Source organism: Gopherus flavomarginatus, chromosome 15 (genome assembly GCF_025201925.1).
Source record: "Gopherus flavomarginatus isolate rGopFla2 chromosome 15, rGopFla2.mat.asm, whole genome shotgun sequence".
Classification (NCBI taxonomy): domain Eukaryota; kingdom Metazoa; phylum Chordata; order Testudines; family Testudinidae; genus Gopherus; species Gopherus flavomarginatus.
The window spans coordinates 17,582,495-17,600,142 of NC_066631.1; the positions used below are offsets into that span (position 1 = coordinate 17,582,495).

General features: G+C 40.0%; 2 protein-coding genes and 1 non-coding gene across 6 annotated transcripts in view; 2 read left to right on the top strand and 1 right to left on the bottom strand.

Annotated features, from left to right (window-relative positions):
- Positions 1-165, bottom strand: part of TRMT2A (tRNA methyltransferase 2 homolog A) — a 49,635-nt gene extending 49,470 nt beyond the window's left edge. The window contains exon 1 of the mRNA XM_050924108.1: positions 45-165. Coding sequence (XP_050780065.1) covers positions 45-151 — 107 coding nt within the window. The 5' untranslated portion in view covers positions 152-165. The remainder of the gene's footprint in view (positions 1-44) is intronic.
- Positions 165-15,912, top strand: RANBP1 (RAN binding protein 1). Of its 4 annotated transcripts, none has more exons than XM_050924120.1 (6): positions 165-577; positions 5,417-5,553; positions 7,420-7,577; positions 8,484-8,612; positions 11,957-12,022; positions 13,217-15,912. In XM_050924120.1, the coding sequence occupies exons 1-6, from the start codon at positions 563-565 to the stop codon at positions 13,342-13,344; spliced, it is 633 nt and encodes a 210-aa protein (XP_050780077.1). In that variant the 5' UTR covers positions 165-562; the 3' UTR covers positions 13,345-15,912. The 4 variants fall into 4 exon arrangements, with proteins under 4 accessions (XP_050780077.1, XP_050780078.1, XP_050780075.1 ...); XM_050924121.1 differs by having other exon boundaries at positions 13,220-15,912; XM_050924118.1 differs by lacking the exon at positions 165-577 and adding an exon at positions 1,399-1,586.
- Positions 12,162-12,288, top strand: LOC127035097 (small nucleolar RNA SNORA77). The gene has a single exon (XR_007769573.1). It is a non-coding gene; the product is annotated as a small nucleolar RNA SNORA77 (small nucleolar RNA).
- Positions 15,913-17,648: the final 1,736 nt, after the last annotated feature.

Sequence of the window (17,648 nt, forward strand, 5' to 3'; positions counted from 1 at the left end):
ATACACGATTAAAATAATCCCCCCCCCCGCCTTCCAGCACACACGCAGGCGCCATCTTGAGAGTAGAGAGACGCGGGATGGTCGCCGCCATGTCGCAAAGGCTGATGGGAAACAGCTCGGGAATGGGGTAAAAAGGTTTAATTGAGGGCATCCACTAGAGCTTTGGAGATGAATTTTCTTTAGCATCAGCCCGCGAGTGGGGGATGCTGTACGTTTCTGGGGAGAATTCGTGCTGCTTCCAAGACCTCGAGTGGGAGCTTGGAGAAGTTGCCCGGCCGGACGCCTCGGCGTGGGTGTGATTTAGGATTATTAAAAGGCTAATATCAGGTGGAGGGGTCACGCTGCCTCCTGTAGCTAGCAGCATTATAAGCGATCAAGGGAGCGAGGTAAAGTAGGCGTTTCCCATCAGGCCTTGCGGCAACGGCGGCGCGGGCTGCGGGAATGAGGTAAAAGCTGGAGGGGGCGGGGAGCTTCTAGCAGGAAATTCAGCGCCAAAGCTGCGGTGGGGGGAGAGAGCGACGCGAACGAGTCTAGTCTAGGAGCAGCGCCACCTCCCAGCCCCATGGCGGAGACCAAGGTGAGGATGCCGACGCTTCCCTTAGCAGTCTGGGGTGGAGGGGCTCCCTGGCGAGCGCTGGGGCGGCCTGGGGCTCGGGAGCAGGAGGTGGAGCGGGGCGGCCTGGCGCTGAGGGAGCGGGCTAGGGTGGTCTGAGGCGGTGGATGGGGGGCCTGGAGAAGCAGCGGGCTGGTCGGGTGACGGGCCTCGGGGGGTAGTGAGGCTGTCTGGGAGAGCAGTGGGGTTTAGGGGACTCATGGCGAGGGACCCGAGGCCGAGCGAGCAGATGAGACCGGGGGCCGCGGAGGGAGATAGGAGGGCGGCCTTGTCTTGGCGGGAAAGGGGGCCTGGGTGGCTTTTCACCCAGCATCCCCAGCTGCACGTGGGGTCGGGTATTGACCCTGCTAGGGGCTGTCCGGGCCCACGTGCATCCCGGTCTCTTGCTGGGGCCCATCGCTTTGCGGCCGGGGCCGAGACGCGGTGACATCCCTGCCCGCCTCACTCTGGCTCCTAGCCCTGCCGCGAGGTGGGCTCTGCCCCAAGCGGGCGTTTGAGCCTCCGCAGGCGCCACAATCTGGTTTATGACTCAGGAGCTTTTGAAGGAGGCCCCCTTCTCCCCCATGTTACTGGCAGGGCCGGGGCTAGTCATTCTAGACTCCCACGTGCTTTTATATCGCGAGTGGATGGGATTTTATCGCAGCCCTGTGATTCGTTTTCATTCACCACCTCTCACACGTGCTTATTGTGACTTACGATTTTCTTGTGGCGCCTGCAGGGAATCGAACTGGGGGCGGAATAAAGGGATCAGTTATCTCTGCAATGAGGCTTGTTTATCTCAGTGCTGGAGTCTATCAGTTCTACAAGCCTGGCCTGTGTTCTCTCTGGGATGCTTTCCCCCTTCTGTTGGAAACAGTCAGGTCTTGGTGCAGTGCACTGCAGCCATTCTTCTATCGAAGTTGTATTACTATGGCTGTTCTCCATTTTCTTGTGTGCTAGAACACTGATGACATTCAACAAGTGTCACCAAAAGGTGTGTTGTAGCATCTTTGAACTAACCCTTGTTTCCTGTTGAACCATTACTTGTATTCTTGTAACAAATAAAAGCCCCAACCAAGTTGAGGGCCCTGTTGTGCTGTGTGTTGTACTTACACTTAGTGAGAGACAGTATCTGCCCAGAGTTTATAATGTAAATTGCCAGTGGTGAGGAAGAACAGAATTATTATCTTAGTTTTCCAGATAGAGAACAGGCACAGATATTAAGTGATTTGACCAGGATCTCATAGTCTGTGGCAGAGCTGGAATTGAATTAAGATCTCCAGAGTCCCTTGCTAATGCCTTAACCATAAGACCATGCTTTCTCCCTCCCTGTATGACAAAGAAACTGTTTGCTAGACTTCTGGAATATTCTTGTGGCTTCTTTGGCTATGGAAGAACCACACTTCATTTCTTGGCTTCTTAAATGAGAAGGCTCTTAGTGATTCATATATATTAAAATAAAGTCAAGAACAAAGACAACATAGCTGCACGGTAAAGTGTTAAATTGGAAATTCAGTTGTATAATACTCTTATTGTATAAATCCATATCTAAAAATCTCTCTACATTTTATGTGTGTATGAAAGGGGTACTCTCAACTTTTAAAACATTCTGATAGAGCACTCTAAATGGTATGTGCTGAGATCTTGGGTTTTCTTCTCTCAATGACATTTATAAGATCTTTTCAGTAAGATAAACTGACCATATGTGCACTATTGTGATCTTAGGTGTTATAACTGAATTTAAAATTGCTGTATGCATTTTAAATTGATATAGCATCCCACTGTGTATCTAATATTTTAAATGGAGTTTTTCAGGAAGGCCATGAATGGTTTTTACAGAACTTCACGCCCCCCCCTCCCCCCCCCAAAAAAAAAAGTTACTTAGGCTATATTAGTAAATGTCCATTCTCTCATTTGTCTAATCTATAATATTGGCTCAATCATGTATCAAAATATTTGAAGAGCTCCTATTGCAGCTGTCAGTCTACTTGTTCCCTATTGATATTAAGCTACCATATTAAATTGCACATATGAAGTCAAATAATTTGAAAACACTAACTGCATATCTGAACCCAACATTTACATTAAAAATCTCACTTTTCTTAAATTTCACATGTGCCACGATAATTTAATTTTGAAGGTTTTTTAAATCTCTATATATCTTAATATTTCCTTTAATATACAGATCTTGGTCTTTTTATAATAACCTGCTTTGAGTACGCAGTGTCTTAAAACCAATAACTTAAATGATAAAAAATGGATGTAATAAGTATGCTCCTTAACTTGTCTGGGATCCTTATAATGTAGAAGACTCTGAACGTAAACTTCAGCATCTGAAGTTCACTGTAAATGGAGACACTTGTAATGAATACCCCTTAAAAGCCTTAATTTGTAATAACTATTCTGTCAGAACTCTAAGCCTGTATGAAGGAGCACTACTTCAGTAATTTAAAACATAAACCTTTACCCTGCTAAAACACAAATTTGGCTATAACTCAGTAAAGCAGCACTCCTGGGGGGGGTTAGGGGGGGCTGCGCTCTCTGACAGATCAAAGCAAGTTTGATATATCGTGGTTTCACCTATAACACGGTAAGATTTCTTCTTTTTTTTTTTTTTTTTTTTTTTGCTCCCAAGGACAGCGTTATATCGGAATAGAGGTGTATTATCCAAAACCAATAATAGGGGAACCATTTTTCCTAGCCTTAGGCTAGTTTGCTCATTCTAGGTTTCCAGCCAATACTTTAATCAAGATTTAAAAATAAAACCAGTGTAATATTTAAATACTTCTAGCATTGCATGAATACCAACATTCTCTTTAATCTGAGACATTTGGATGCCGTTCTAGTGTTACAAGATTGGGTTATTTCTAAAAGCCAGACATAGTGCTGTTACTTTAGATCTTTTGATGGTTAATTAGTCAGCTTAATTTTTTAAAGGAACATTGTAGCTATGTGATCTTAATTGTTTGTTAGTGTGAGAATACTAGGGAGGGGGGATCTTTTGCTTTCTGTTGGCAGAGCTAATTGCACAAACCTGGGAGCTCTTTGTGTTCATCTGTTCTACCCCACAAGCTCCCTGTGTGCCATGCTCCCATCCTCTATTTCAAGGGCTTTTGAACTCCTCCGTCTATTCCCTTATGCCTAGGACTCTGTGCCCCCTGTTTCTCCAATAATACATCCTTTCTCTTTTTTCATGGCAGGGATCTACAATATAAAAGGAAGTCTTGATTTTTGTTTTCAGAGAGCTAGCACAGTGCTTTATGACATGCAGACCAAAACCTTTTTATTTTCAAAAAACTTTTAGAAATTTTCTGCCCTCAGGGTAGGGATGGGCAAACTTTTTGGCCTGAGGGCCACATCTGGATATGGAAATTGTATGGCAGGCCATGAATGCTCACAAAATTGGGGTTGGGGTGAAGGAGGGCAGTGAGGGCTCTGGGATGGGGCCAGAAATGAGGAGTTCAGGATGCAGGAGGGGGCTCTGGGATGGGACAGGGAGCAGGGTGAGGGCTGAGGATGAGGAGTTTAGGGTGCAGGAGGGGGCTCCGGGTTAGGATTGAGAGGTTTGGAGGGTGGGAGAGCGATCAGGGTTGGGGCATGGGGAGGGAGTGAGGGCTTCAGCTGGGGGTGCAGATAGGGCTGGGGATGAGGGGTGCAGGAGGGTGCTCTGGGCTGGGATCGAGGGGTGTAGAGGGCGGATGGGGCTCAGGTGCAGGCTCTGGGTGGTGCTTACCTCAAGCAGCTCCCAGAAGCAGCGGCATGTTCCCCCTCTGGGTCCTACACAGGGGTATAGCCAGGCGGCTCTACGTGCTGCCCCATCCGCCATCCCTGCAGCTCCCATCGTCCGGGAACTGTGGCCAATGGGAGCTGCTGGGGCAGCGCGTGGCACCCCCTGGCTGCCCCTAAATGTAGGAGCTGGAGGAGGGACCTGCTGCTTTCGGGAGCTGCGCAGAGCGGCTGCCAACCTCGCTCCCCAGGTGTAGCGGGGCAAGTCCCAGTCTCTGCTCCCCAGGGACAGATTAAATTGCCTGGCGGGGTGGATGTGGCGTGCGGACTATAGTTTGCCCACTCCTGGGTTAAGGAAGAAACTGGAAAATGAGTTGATTTTATTTTGTGACAGTAAGAGATTAGTCTTAATATACATTGAAAATATGGCAGCTTCTGATTTTTACTAATACTTAACTTTAAGGCAGTTAGTTAATTATAAATGCTGTTATGGTTTGTATGCATGATCAAAGTTGCTGAAATCAGTAAGCAAAAAAGCTTGTCTTCAGGCTTGTTTACGTGGTGCATTCATGTGCACCAGCTGGGATGTAAATGTTAGTGCTTTCGATCATGTTGTTCTCTAGCAGGCCTGTGGACCCTGCCGAAATGCACTAAAAGTTCCCTAGTGCATGTCAAACAGGAATACATCAGTTTGTGTTAGAGAATTTTTAGTGTCCACCAGCGAGATCCACACAGTCAGTCAGTGCACCATAGTCTGGTATATGCTAGAATTTACACCACAGCTGATGTGCACCTGTGCAGTATGTAGACAAGCCCTTAGACTCCTGGATGAGTGTTCCTGTGTTTCACTAATGTGAAAGAAGTTTCTTCTTTCCAAGAGAGAAGGTTTATACTGCATGTTTTAAAAGGCTGAATAAAATTTAGATGTATGGAGTTCAGATTCTGATGTTGTACTACTTACATTTTTGTTAATGTATATGTAGTTGGAACATTCAGACTAGTTCCTCAATATCTTTTGGTAACATGTTAAATACAGATGTAGCGACTGCAGAACTGTTTTTAAAATTGCATTATTGCAATTTGGAATTTTTTTCGCAGGAAACGCATGAGGAACATGACACCTCAACTGAAAACGCAGATGATCCTAACCATGATCCTCAATTTGAGCCCATAGTTTCCCTTCCTGAACAAGAGATCAAGACCCTTGAGGAGGATGAGGAAGAACTCTTTAAGATGTAAGTAGTATGGCACTGGGTATGTATCTAAACACTAGTTGCTTTTAAACTTGGAAAAACATTAATAAAAGGTAGGAAGGTATCTTGTTGCAAAACACCGCACAGGGGATACTGGCCTAAGACAATGTAATGCTAGTAGAAAGAAAATGGCACATGATATGACTAATGTCTGTGCCCCTGGAGTGTTGGGGCTGATATAATGTAACATGATGAAATCCTGACTCTCTAATGATTATCAAATTGATATTGGAAAAGTTTGGGTTAGAAACAACTTTAACTTGTTAACTTGAATTGTACAAAAATGTTGGGTCTAGAGATGTGTAACTGTGTCACAAAGTAGGTTTTTCTTTTTTTAAAGTTAACATGCCCTACTCTGCTTAAATATTTGGGTCGTCATGACACTACTTCCCCCCCCCCCCCACACACACACACACACATACATGGTAGAAGCTGTTTTACTTACTGAATCAATATTTTGCAGACTGGAGGTGTAAATGCCCCACCCTCTCTAACTCTTCAATGGTTCCCTTCTGCCATCATCTGGAGCAGTCATGGAAACACCTCTTGCTCTTTCCATAGTGTTGGCAGACATCAAATTTTAATAGTTATATGATTAGAAAACTGGGCAGACTGGCTTAATCTGAAATGTTTAAATTTTGTAGAATGCCTTGAATTTTTCCTAAGCTGGAGATCTCTTTAGAGAGAGAAGTGTATATAGCACAGGAGTTAAGATGCATTCCTCTTGCTTTGTGATGCTCCTGCTTCAGATAGGCATGAAATGCATTTGGGAAAAGTCAGATGGCCAAAAGTAGTAATTTTCAAGCTTTGTTCCAGCTTTGTGCTCCTGTAAAGGACTCTGATAACACATGGTTCTACAAGAACATTTCCAAAAATTGACCTGCATGAGTAGCATGATCATTAAGCTTTTCTGTGTGCCAAGTGATGTGCAGTCCCAGATGAAAGAAGCCATTCTCTTATAAAGACAACCCTTGAAGAAACACTGGAATAGGTTCTGCTATCGAAGGATCAGAGGGTCCTTTTAATAGAGTTTAAGAAAGTTCTTCTTAAGGTGCCAGCAGTTCAATAGGTTGTACAGCAAAAGGAAGTGTTTTGACAAAAATTTGCTGAGATCTGGCTGGATGCCAGTGCTCTGGGCTTTCCTGAACCCTAAAGTTCCCCAAAAAAAAAGATAAGCCACCTTGAATCCAGGTAGTTGATCTGCAGGGAAGCAAAAAGAATGTTGGAGGACGGGGGGAGAGGAGACATGTTTCTGCACATCTGGAAAAGAGTTTGGGCAACTACTTTTAAATGTTGGTCTCGCCTCTAACAAGTTTGTTAATTAACAAAACTGAAAGTAGGCCAACACGTCTGGCTTCGTTTGTGTTTTTATTGAATCACTGGTTGTAATTTCAGTGCATTAATTGCATTCCAAATATATGGAACAGTAATGCAGCTCTTCTGTAACTTAAATTTGTGTGCCCTCTGATTTAAAAGAAAAAAAAAAAAGCATGAAATTCAATTTTTGATGGAATAAATTCAGTGCTAATATGGAGCTGTTTTGGAATTAGAGACATTATTTCAGCAAAATTTTGGTGGGGCAGTGAACCTGTTTTTTAATGATTGCATTCATACAGTATTCTGTCCTGAACTAGTTCATTGAGTACTGATAGCATGGTGCTCAATTTGCCTACAAAATCTGTCATCTTGTACTCTAACTTGTTGATGAGGACTCTGGATTTATTTTTTCTCTCCTAAAAGCTCTATGGAATCTTAACTTTCCACTTAAGATATGTGGGCTGAAGGACCTTTTATTCAGCGTGGTTTGTTCTTTCATACAAACTCTAATCTCTTGCTCTTTTTCTCAAGGCGTGCAAAGCTGTTTCGATTTGCATCAGAAAATGATCTTCCAGAGTGGAAAGAACGAGGAACCGGGGATGTGAAACTCCTGAAGCACAGGGAGAAGGGAACAATTCGCCTTCTCATGAGGAGAGATAAAACCCTAAAAATCTGTGCAAATCATTATAGTATGTTTGTTCCATTATTTCCCATAACTTCCTTTTGGCTGTCAACTATATTGCGCATAAAAATAGATATCAAGTCTAATAGGATTCATGCATGTTTTGTTTACCCTAAAAATGGCTTTGAAGAATGGGCCAATGTTCTAACAGCAGCATATTGACAGGTGCTGTGTATGCATCGAGCTTGATGCCTGTTTAACTTTATTGTGCACAGTTCCATAATACTGCAGATGCATATATTTACAAAAAGGGTAAGCAAGTGTAACAAGGCAGTTAAAAAGATTCTATTCTATGTTGAATATTTGTAGAGTTTGTAGTCGCAGGATACTGACACAGAATTTTACGATGCCATAAAGGGAAGAGGGAGAAATCACTTAAATGAACAATCTGAGAGGAAAGCTAAGTGCTGTCTATAATACGGAAGATTACCAGCAGTAGAAAGGGAGAAACTTTACTATTTTATTTGGATGCTCTTGTACCTTCCTTTTGAGGCATCTGCATTGGCCACTATCTAAGAAATACTTTTTAGACCATTGGTCTTTCAGTAGGGGAACTTTGCATTCTAAAACTGTATTAAATTGGAACTGATTGGTTGGTTTGAGGGATGAGTTGAATAGAGGGGGAGTTTAATAGAAGTATGTGGTTAGCACTCTGTTGGTCAGTATTGACCTCCCATTGCAGATTGTTCTAGGACATGGGACAGAACAACATGGGCAACATCTTTTTCCTCCCTCCCCCTACCTCTCCAGCTAGAAATAGCTTTGCATTACAATCCCCTGTGAGGTATAACATCTTTTATTTATTTCATGATACCAAGAGCTAACTTTCTTAAAGGTACTTGTGGGGCTTATGTGGAAATGTGTTTCAAAATGTTATCTACAGCTGGACTAATCTGTTCTTTTTTCTTTGTAGTTACACCTTTAATGGAGCTGAAGCCTAATGCTGGAAGTGACAGGGCATGGGTCTGGAACACACATGCTGATTTTGCAGATGAAAGTCCAAAACCTGAACTTTTGGCAATCCGGTTCCTAAATGCAGAAAGTGAGTTATGGCACAAGATCAGTTTCTTCTGATATTTATATTATGTGCCTTAGTAAGTAACTTTGGGCCATTTAATACTGCACAGTATTTTACAGTAAATGTATGAAAGTAGTTACCACTACCATTTGTAGCTCCCATGGTAGAAAAGAATAAATATTCTCTTTATTTTTAAAGAATCTATCCCACTGGCTGTAAGCACTCAAAATGGGGTAAGCGGGGAGAGAGAACCTCATTTGCCAATAGAAAGGCACCCTAATATTTGTCTGTAAGGACAGTCCCTTCTATCTAAATAGTACTGCAGCAGAATTAATTCAGAGTGCAACTAGTTAATTAGTAATGCTCAGAATATGTAGATAAATAGAGTAGTTATGCTCCATCTCCATCCAACACCATCTTTATAACTTTTTTTGTCTTGATAAGTGTGCTGACACTCTGTTTTCAAGAGAGCTTGTTAGTGTTTCCTAATAATTTTAATGCAATAAAGCTCCAGGACTTCAACCAGTGTATTCACCTTGCTTTCATTAATTACCTCAACTTCATGTTTTAATGAGGATTAAATTTGTGGCATTACAAATACTGTATGGAAATCCTCACCTTGTATTAAATCTTCCATTCAGGTGCATCTCCCTGAGAATCCCATACTTGACTGACTGCTACACTGAACAAGTACTAGGTGTTAATATCCACTTATCTCTTCCTTCTAACATATCAAATGAAATTTCCACTAAGTGGTAATGGTAGTCCTAACAACCCCAGATAACTTGGACAATAGGTTATAGTAAATCTTTCTAGACTAAAATTTTTTTTAAAGTTTTATATATTGTTTAATATAATGCTCCCAAAGTTGGCATAGTTTAACTCTTCATAGAAATGGTGCTAGATTGTGGTTCTGTTCTTTTATGTTAATGAAAGGCTTTGAGCAGTGTGGAGGAATCAGTATCTCATATCTGTGGTCAGAACAGGCAAATTCTCACATCTCTTTGTTCAAAATATCAAACTAATTTGACTGTGCAGTATCTCCTCTAGGTAATTTAGGGTAATAGATGCCATGATTTAGGGAACTGGATGTGAAATTATTTGTATCTTGGTAGCACCTGAGTACCCCAGCCGGGAGTGGTTAGGGACTATACAGATATAGAATGGAAGCCACTCTCTGCCACAAATATCTTACAAACAACAAGATAAGTGACAGATTGTAGTGGTTGGTCTGGAGTTCCCTCTGTGGAATGCCAGACTGTGCATTCATTCCTAAATAGAACAGGCAAAAACTAACTGAATGAGACTTGGAAAACAAAATGGCTGCCGCATTTCTTCCCTTCTCACCACACCCCTCCTTCCCCCCCCAGTGGCTATTAGGTGAGTGACTTGCTCTCTGGGGTTGCTGAAACCCCTTCTGCCTGTGACTCAAGCATCCAAGGAAAATACTGTAGTGGCTGCACAACCAGCTTGATTTTTCGCTTCCAGTTCCTGTCTAGTCTAGTGGTAGCTCTTGTAAGGGGAGAAGCACTTCTAGATCCAGCTGTTCTCACTAGCCCTTAAGTAGTTAATGCAGCAAACAGTGTATGACTGTCAAAGACCATCATAACTTCTGGCTTCTTAATTGTGCATCCCAGATAGCTTTCAGGTTGCATGCTACTAGTTCTGTGTCAGTGGGTTAGCCAAATTAAAATGTCTAGCTTGGCACATAGGAGGAAGGTAAGATGGTAGTAAACACAAATGCTACCAACATGTTCCATTGCACAGTTGGGACCTTGTGGCAGATCCATATTAACACATGTTGGCAAACAGCATTTTCTTCTGTTTCACCTTTCTAATACAGCATCCTTTCTTCTTCAGGCAAACTTTCACTGAAACCAAGCCTTCTATTTAAACCCCTGAGTCCCCTACAAAAAAGAGTCTACTTGGAGGAATAGCATTAAAATCACAATCCTAAATTTATCTCTGAGTTTGGGGGTGAAGGAGGGCTTTCATTGCCTCCTATATCTATATCTATCTATATATGAAGGCCTAGAAAGCAGACTATTAGTGGAGTTCCTTCTTGGGTTCATAGATAAAGAATTAAAGTTCAGTTTCTGGTCCTGTCAAGGGATGTCACTATGCATGGTGAACTCCTTTTCAAAGAAGCTCTTTTTAAAATCCATTAGTGTGCACGCTAAAAAACTTCTCACTTCATACTCAGTCTTTAAAAATGTGCATTTTCCTGTGGAGCAATAGTGACCTCAAGTGGCCAGTCATGCTAGCCTCAGTGTGGGCTTATCAAATTATCCTTTCTGGTTCTGTTTTGAGAGTGACTTGACCATGGTTATCTGCTTCTAAAATTATTTCAGGTAGAAAGGGTTGGAGGGATGCTTATGGTACTTGAACTGATAGAAACTTTCTGATAATAGCTGCTATCTTTGAAATGGAACTGTTCAGAACCAATTGCTTAGACTGAAATGTATTGAAGTATGTTGTCTTCAGAAGAATTCTGGTTAGCTGTAACTTGTGTGCCATGTTACCTGCATCTTTTTACTTCTGGCATTGTATGTTGTGGTTTTTTGTTTTTTAATAAGTATACAGTTTGTGCTCATGAAACAGATTGGATTTTCAACTCTAGAGACTGAAATTCTCCCTTCAGGTGCAGTATAGGCAGTGATGGTGCAAACTTGCCATTCCTCCTTAGTTCCACCAGGATACAGCTATCTCTAGGTGTGAGAAAATAAATGTCTATGGTCCTCTCAGTCCCCGGCCTCTGTGAACAAGAATGTGTGGTAGGCTTCTGATGTGAATGCCTAGTAGCTGAGGTATGGATAGAAGTTCAGCTAGCTTAAAATAGCGCTTAGTAGCAGAACCTTAAGACGAGAACTTCGCAAAAAACCACTCAAAGGTGCAACATCCACTGCTTTCCTTGGAGAGTATTTAAATGAGAAATAATTGAAGCCTGTATACTTAAGATCACTTGAACTAAGATGAAATCCACTAAGTACATATTTCTTGACAAGAAAGGCAGTCAAACTGAAATGTAGAAATGAGTTTGTTTCAGGATAAATGTCTGTTTAGAGTAAAAAGATGTAAAGAATAGAGGCATTGTAAATAATTAAGGCAGGGGTTCTCAAACTGGGGGTCAGGACCCCTCAGGGGGTCACGAGGTAGTTACCTGGGGGGTTGCAAGCTACCAGCTTCCACCTCAAATTCCGCTTCACCTCCAGCATATATATTTAACACCATTATTAAAAAAAAAAGGTGTTTTTAATTTATATGGGGGTTGTACTTAGAGGCTTGCTATGTGAAAGGGGTCACCAGTACAAAAGTTTGAGAAACACTGATTTAAGGTAATAAAGAAACATTTTGTTTCCTCCAAACAGATGCACAGAAATTCAAGGCAAAATTTGAAGAATGCAGGAATGAGGTAGACAAGAAAGCAAAGAAGGGTAAGATGGTAATCTCCTCGTGGAATTTAGATGAGCACTTCACCTTTTTGTCCTCTTCTTCTTTTCCAACTTTTTAATGCCTATGGTGGGGACAAGGGAATATCCTTAAATTGCTCACTGTAATATTTGGTGCCTCTTGGCAGACTCACTCTGTGCCTGACTGCAATCTTCAGTCCAGGGGCTTTTTCAGTCTGCTAGAGTAATGGTCCGGGTGTTGAACTCTTCTTTCCTTGTAGAAGACTTGCAGTTGCTCCTGGGACATAATTTTTAGGGTGGTTATTATAGAAAGGCTTTTCATTATTTATACAGAAAACATACTACAGTTGAGTAATAGTTTTACCATACTGATTTTTTTTAATCTTCCTGTGTTCACAAGTAAATACCCCAGTTGCAGGATTACATTTCAAACTAATTTTTGAAACTTGGTTCATTTTGTTTAAATTGAAAGTTACTTTACAAATTTAATTTGATGGTTCTATATGACACTCACAACACATATAATGGAGAGAAGCTCTCTGAACAAATATCTTCAATTTCATATAGAGATTAAAAATTTAGAATGGAGTTCTGAGTTTGGATCTACTAAAGGAGTAAATTATAGATTCCTACTGGTCGGCAATTCAAATACTTCAGGAAATCTGAGTGGTTTAGGCAATGCAGGAAACTGAGTTTCCTTGTAAACTGTAGCATTATTTCTCTCTCACTCAAGCAAAGATGTTGGAGTGGCGGGAGAGAGGAGGTTAGAGACCTGAATTGCAAATAACTCCTTATTAGGATAAGGATATTCTCTAAGGAGCTCGAAGTTGTATGGAACTAGCACATCCAATTCCACAAAATATGCCTTGTGAGTAGTTACCCTGTAGCAATCAAAAAAACTGTTCATGAGGGCACTGAAAGGGGTACTAACCTGTTTAGTTGGCAAGCTATGGCCTAGTGGTTGTTGTTTTTTGTTTTTTTAAACAACCCGGAGGGGGAAGGAGTGAGTCTACATTCATTTGGCATGGGATGGATCAGCAAGGGAAAAGAAACAGTATGAATCATCTTAGTGTATGGCAGAGAGTTCAGAAAACACCTTATCCTATCTCTAAAGCCAATGACATTCTTTCTTCAGTAAAACAAGTTAGCATAGCCTTCCCATTGTTAATTAAATCTACCATACTATGTGTAACTTCTTTTTCAATCAATCTCTCTTAGCAGGCACAGAGAAAAATGATAATGCTGACAAAGTTGCTGAGAAATTAGAAGAGCTTTCTGTAAAGGAAGAGAGCAAAAAATCTGAGAAGAAAGAAGAGACCAAGGAAAAAACTGAAGAAAAGCAATAAATCATCTTGGGCCTTGTGTTTTTTCCTTAATTTTTTTTAATTTTTACAAGGGACTTTATAAAGAACTGAATTCCGACATTCAGGTTTTTTTCTAAGCTTTTGCCCTTTGGAAGATGTCTTCAGAAAATCCATTCCCCAGTCATGAAAATGTACTGTGCTAACTTTCTTTTCCATAGTGGAAACACTTATTTATAGTCATCCAAAAGAGTGAATAAAACAAATTTGAAAACAGCATCAAAGGACAGAACTGAGTTTTCTATACACTTCAAACACTTGTGATTATAATTCTTGCACTTGGTGTTTACATATTTGAGGGTGTGTATCTTCATATAAGTGATGTAATCAGATTAGATTAAGTGCATTTTAATCCTTCCTGTTGGTAAAATTATGCAGACATTTCTTGTATGGTATGTTATATTAAATTAGTAGATTTAAACAGGCCTCTTAAACCAGTTTTGGGTGTTTGTGTTTGCTAATTGAGGATTGTTCCTGCTTGATGGGGTACATACAGTTTTCTTTAGCAGACCAGTATACCTATTGCTTCCTATGAGGCTATAGTGCCACAGATTTCTGGATGGTAGAACTTATAATACTCCTGGCACAACTCCACTGGTATGATGGCCACTTATGGCAGACAGTAGTGGGGAAAAGGCATCCTTTGACCTATCATTGGATGTAATTTAATACGGTCTCATGTAGGTTCTTTCATTACAAAAAATAAGTAGGAAGCAGCTTTTTAAAAGTCTTAATGACTTTCAAAAGCTTTTAACCATTCTAAAGAATCAAGAGTACTGTTTGCGTTAGAAAAAAAATTATAAAACCTACTTTATATTGTAGATAGGACCATACATCACTCATGATGTGCCATTCACTGACTCTTAAGGACCATCTGTTTACCAGAGATAATTAGTGGGGTTTTTTGTTTTTTTGTTTGTTTTCATGTATCTACTTAATGTTGTTATGGATGAATCTAACCTTGTTAGACAACATGCCATGGAGCTCCTCAAACCAGAGTTTCCCATGGCTTTTGTGTTTTGTTTTTTGCTGTGTGCCCCACCACCATCATTTGAGTGGCATAAGACGGTCCCCTACTCCTGCCTATCCAGGACAGAAAGTGATTCATTGAGACAGGCAGATGGCAGGACCCAGCTCGGCCTCCCTGCAGAAGTGCATAGCCTCCCTTTCATTCCTGCAGTGTTTAAAATAGACAGGGTTATGGCTTTCTGGTTGAGTGCAGTGCAGCAAACAATGCTCAAGAAGACTGCAGTGGTCAGTGATGCATGGGAAGGCAGCAGGCTATGGGTGGGGTTGCATGTGCTTTCCTGCCCCCAAACCTCCCTGTACGCTCTTCCTAACTTGGACGCCTGGAGCCCCTTGCCCCAACTCACACACCCCAGATAACCATCTCCCACAGTTTGAAATACAATGGTGTAAGCAATACACTCCAACAGTCACTTCCTAAATTTGGCACTGATGTGTTCAGAACTTGGAATCACTTAACCAGAAATTGTGGAGTTATAAAATACTTGCATTTTAGAAAAGTATGAGGTACTAATACTACTACAAACATTAAACCTATAATTTGAATATGCAAGATGGAATATAATGTTAATATGCTCCTAAAATGGGAATAAGTAGTATGGTTCAAGCTGCTCCCTTAACAGTGGTTATTAGCAATGGATCTACTTAGTTTCTAACTACTGCTAGAGTTTTGGAAGACTTAAACCAGGATAGAAAACACAATGTAAAGCCTTTACATTCAGTAAATGTTAATTTTCTGGTGGACAATTTCCTTGTACAAAAGTTAACACAGCTGTCAGTAAAACAATTATTTAAAAATAAACTCAATCTAGTCTTTCTAAACTGTAAAGATGTGCTGACCATTAATATCTAAAGGGAACTGAATATTGATAGAGGGTCTAAAAGCCTGCTGACTTCCCTCATGTAGACGCCTCCATTTATGAAATTCAAAGTCTCCAAGACAAAGTACATGGAAAATTAGCATTAAATATGCTTTAAATTTATGTAAATACCTTTTTGATGTTGTAGTAAAATTGATCAAATCTGGAACTATAAAGAAGGTACTCCATTTTATATTAAAGGGAAAAAATTAAACTTTTGGCATGAGCAAAGTTTATGTCTCTTCCCCATTACTAGCACAACAGATTTTCACAAGTCTTACCTGGTGTAGGATTTGCCCCTTCCAAACACCAGATACATAAATCAACTGTTCTAGAATTATAAAGCTCCTAGGGAATAAAACAAATACCTCAGCTGTCTCCTCCGTAAGGGATCTCAGCAGCATGATGTGTTTGATTTGTGTTTTTGATTTAAGATAGTATTGTATGTTTCCAAATACTTAATTTTACTGCCATCTGAATGTAAAAGCCAAAATGTTATGTATTCATGAAAGCCACTGTAGATTTAAATGGAAGCTGACAAGCAATGTTTTTAAATTTGTTAAAGGGGAGGTGAAGTTTACAAATCTAATTTCAAAATAAACTATGCGTTAAATTTTTTCATTTAAAAGATTTGCTTTTTTATTTAAAAAAAAAAAAACAACCAAAACCTTGTGTTGGAAATGCAAACACAATAGATTATGCTACTGCATAAGAAGAAGAAGAAAACAGGCCATTCTAGTTTTGCTGTTGAGCCTGACTGAAAAACATTAATACTCATGTACACTTCATTTATTTTAAATCTGTTAATCCCAGTTATTGTTGCAATTAAAATAAATTGTCATTACTTCATTGTATGATTTTCAGTCACTCACACGTGTGTTTAGTTTTATTGCCTTGATATTTTTACCCTAGTGTTCAGATGAATTGATTCGGGCTTTTCTTCATGGGCCATATTCATCCTCAGTGAAAGTCCCTTGGTATGAATTTTTCCCTAGGCCTTTGTGTAGTGCTCATGTCTTGTTAGTATTCACATTGCTGCTTCTGTTTTTCAAGTAAAACACCTAAAACCGTTTCTGTGGAAAGGCATTTCAAAGAAAAGTTGTTTTTTTTTGGTTTTTAAGTTAAACTGAAACATTAGTACTTTGTTTTTTTTAAGGCATCTCAATCTAATGGGCAGCTGTTCTATAACTAGAAAAGCAAGAAGTGGTTTTAAAAAAAGATCTTAACATAATAAAAATTAGACTTGAAAAAGAATCTTCAAGTTTTGTATAGAAAACTTTGTATAGTTCTTTTCAGAAACTAAAAACGTTGACTACCATGTTATGTTCTCAGGATGTTTTTCAGTTTGATTTATTTCCCCTGCCCTTTTTATGACAGTATTGCTCACTGTTGGTAGTTTTCAGGTTCCATTTAGGGATATATTCTGATGTATTCACCAGGTGTGTCTTGGACTTCAATGGTGTATATGTAACATTTATGTGAATCATTCTACTTTTGCAGAGTCTTCAGTGCTTAGTGAAGAAGAGATACTCAGTGACAGAACCAAACTTTTTTTCCCCTTGCCAGTCTGAAAGTATTCCCCGAGCTCAATAAGGGAAACCTTTTTCTCTTGATAAAAGGGAAGATTTTTTTTTAAATAGAATTTTGTGAAATCTTTACAACTGCAGATCTTGAATCTTACGAAAAGTGTTCTAGATTTGTTTATATTACCCACTTAATGAGCTTCTAAAAGGACAGTATTGATAAAGGCTTGTATAAATGTTTTCACTATGTGTCTAAGAATCTGCATCAGAGGACTTACTCTACATATGGTAGTAGTATAGTAATATGATGTATGAAATTTAGATATCTCAGACATCTGTTCTTGTGAAATTCTTAGTATATGCTGGACAAATATACTGGAATTGTAACTCAGTCCTATATTTAGAGAGGTATCTAGTTGAATTACCATATCAAATTATCAGTTATGAAACTGCAGGTATGGAAATGGGAGTAACACAAATTTGCTAAGGAAGTACTTTTTGAAAGTTTGAGATAATTCAGTGGTTACTTCTATTATGCTTACATGCTCAATCCTAGTGAGGAAATTCACAGGATTCCATTTTGGTATGTTACCAGCTATTTACTCATTTCAACCACAGCTTTCCTCCAGAATTTTTAATCTTATGACAATATATAATATATTGGGGGAAGAGAGGAGTCTTTAAAAATAATGCACCCAAAAGCTACATTAAGGGCAGAATATGCTTTAATTTGTAACTTACAGAATTCTTGCTTGCCTGATTTACAGAAATTATGCTGTCAATATGAACAGAATGGTGACATTTTTCTTGTTGGGATATAGTGATCAGCTGTTTGGGAGAATGGAGAGAATTAAGTTGTGGGGCTAGTGATAACCTGTGT